Here is a 1364-nt window from a genome sequence, read left to right on the forward strand (position 1 = left end):
AGGCGGCGGCCCGGGCCCGGCCCCGCCTCCAGCCGCCGCCGGGGCAGCCCAGGGCCCCGCTTGGGGGCTTGGTTAAATGTAAGTACGTGGGAAGAGTTTAAGGCAAAGTAAATAACTGCCTGGAAAGCGCCCGGCGCTACTCCGAGGAAGAGCCATGAGAGGCAGAGGGCTGCAGCTGCGGGAGCCGTCGTACAGCTGCTCCTAAAACATTCCTCCTTTTCCCTTTTTTTTCCCCCCTTCTGGAGTTTCTCTGCTTGCTGTTTTAAATGTTTATTCACAAAATCAACACACATAAGGCAGGCTTCTTTCTGACTTAAACAAAAACAAAACCAAAAAACCCTGACATTTTTAGCCTAAGGAAGGAGAGAATAAAGAGGAAATTTTTAAATGATGTGATTTCCCCATGCTATAAATATACCACGGGAACATTCTGGGCTGGTGGAAGAATAAGCAGTTTGACGTTTGTGATTCCATATGGAATTAAGAAAATTAGCAACTTGCTACAATTTAGATCCATAGATCACATCCCTCACTGTAGTGCTGGCAAGTGAGGAATTGAAGGATTTAAAGCCAGGATGTTTGATGCTGCAGCACCCAGTCTTCCTGACAACCATGCTGTAATTCAAATCCTGTTTGATGTCTCTGCTCTTTGTACAGCGTTTTGTGAAAGCTGACCAGTTTGGAGAAGGATCTGGACAGTAAATAGGAGATAAAAACGGGTTTGATCTCTGTTTTAAGGATTGTTTATAAACTTCCTGTATAAAATCCAGCTCGGAGGAGGCCTATTCCAAGTTGCCTGAGGTAACACCCTTTTCCACAGGCTGTCCAAAGACAGTTCTGTACATTGGTGTAAGCGGAGCTGAAGTACCTAATCCAAAACAACACCTCCATAGTTCTCTTCTGGGTGACAAAAGTAGCACAGGATGAGAACCACAGGGGAGTGAGAGCATGTCACCGCATTTTGGGGGTGACGACCGATGGGCCACATCCCGGTGTGAGGAGCCGAGCCAAGCCTGCAGAGCCAGGGTGTGGGGAAGGTGAGTTGCTGTGGCCATCTGGAAGCTGTCTGCCATAGGCTGCTGGCTGGTGTGGCAAGGGCAAGCTGAGTATTGGTCCTGTTGGGGTGAAGGGTTACAAGGTTGTCACTGTGATTCTCCTGAAGCTGTGAAGTTTGCCTACGCTGCCAAAAAAGGAGCTGGGCTTCAGAATGGGCTTCCCATCCTGGCTGTCCATCACATCCATTCACTGACTCCACACACCACAAGACAGATATGAAATGTCAAGCAGAAAAGAGACCTTTAGTAATGCTTTGGACAAAACAGCTCCTAAATGCTCCTGTTGCATGTGAGAAAGAGCTCTGGCAT

At 48.2% G+C, this 1364-nt stretch overlaps 1 protein-coding gene across 1 annotated transcript in view; it reads right to left on the reverse strand.

The window, feature by feature from the left end:
* Window positions 1-988, reverse strand: part of NENF (neudesin neurotrophic factor) — a 4460-nt gene extending 3472 nt beyond the window's left edge. Inside the window, exon 1 of the mRNA XM_009888549.1 lies at window positions 956-988. Within this exon, the coding sequence (XP_009886851.1) occupies window positions 956-988 (33 nt within the window). The remainder of the gene's footprint in view (window positions 1-955) is intronic.
* Between the last annotated feature and the right edge of the window lie 376 nt (window positions 989-1364).

The sequence above is a fragment of the Charadrius vociferus genome, unplaced genomic scaffold, assembly GCF_000708025.1.
Source record: "Charadrius vociferus isolate BGI_N301 unplaced genomic scaffold, ASM70802v2 scaffold340, whole genome shotgun sequence".
NCBI classification, from domain to species: Eukaryota; Metazoa; Chordata; class Aves; order Charadriiformes; family Charadriidae; genus Charadrius; species Charadrius vociferus.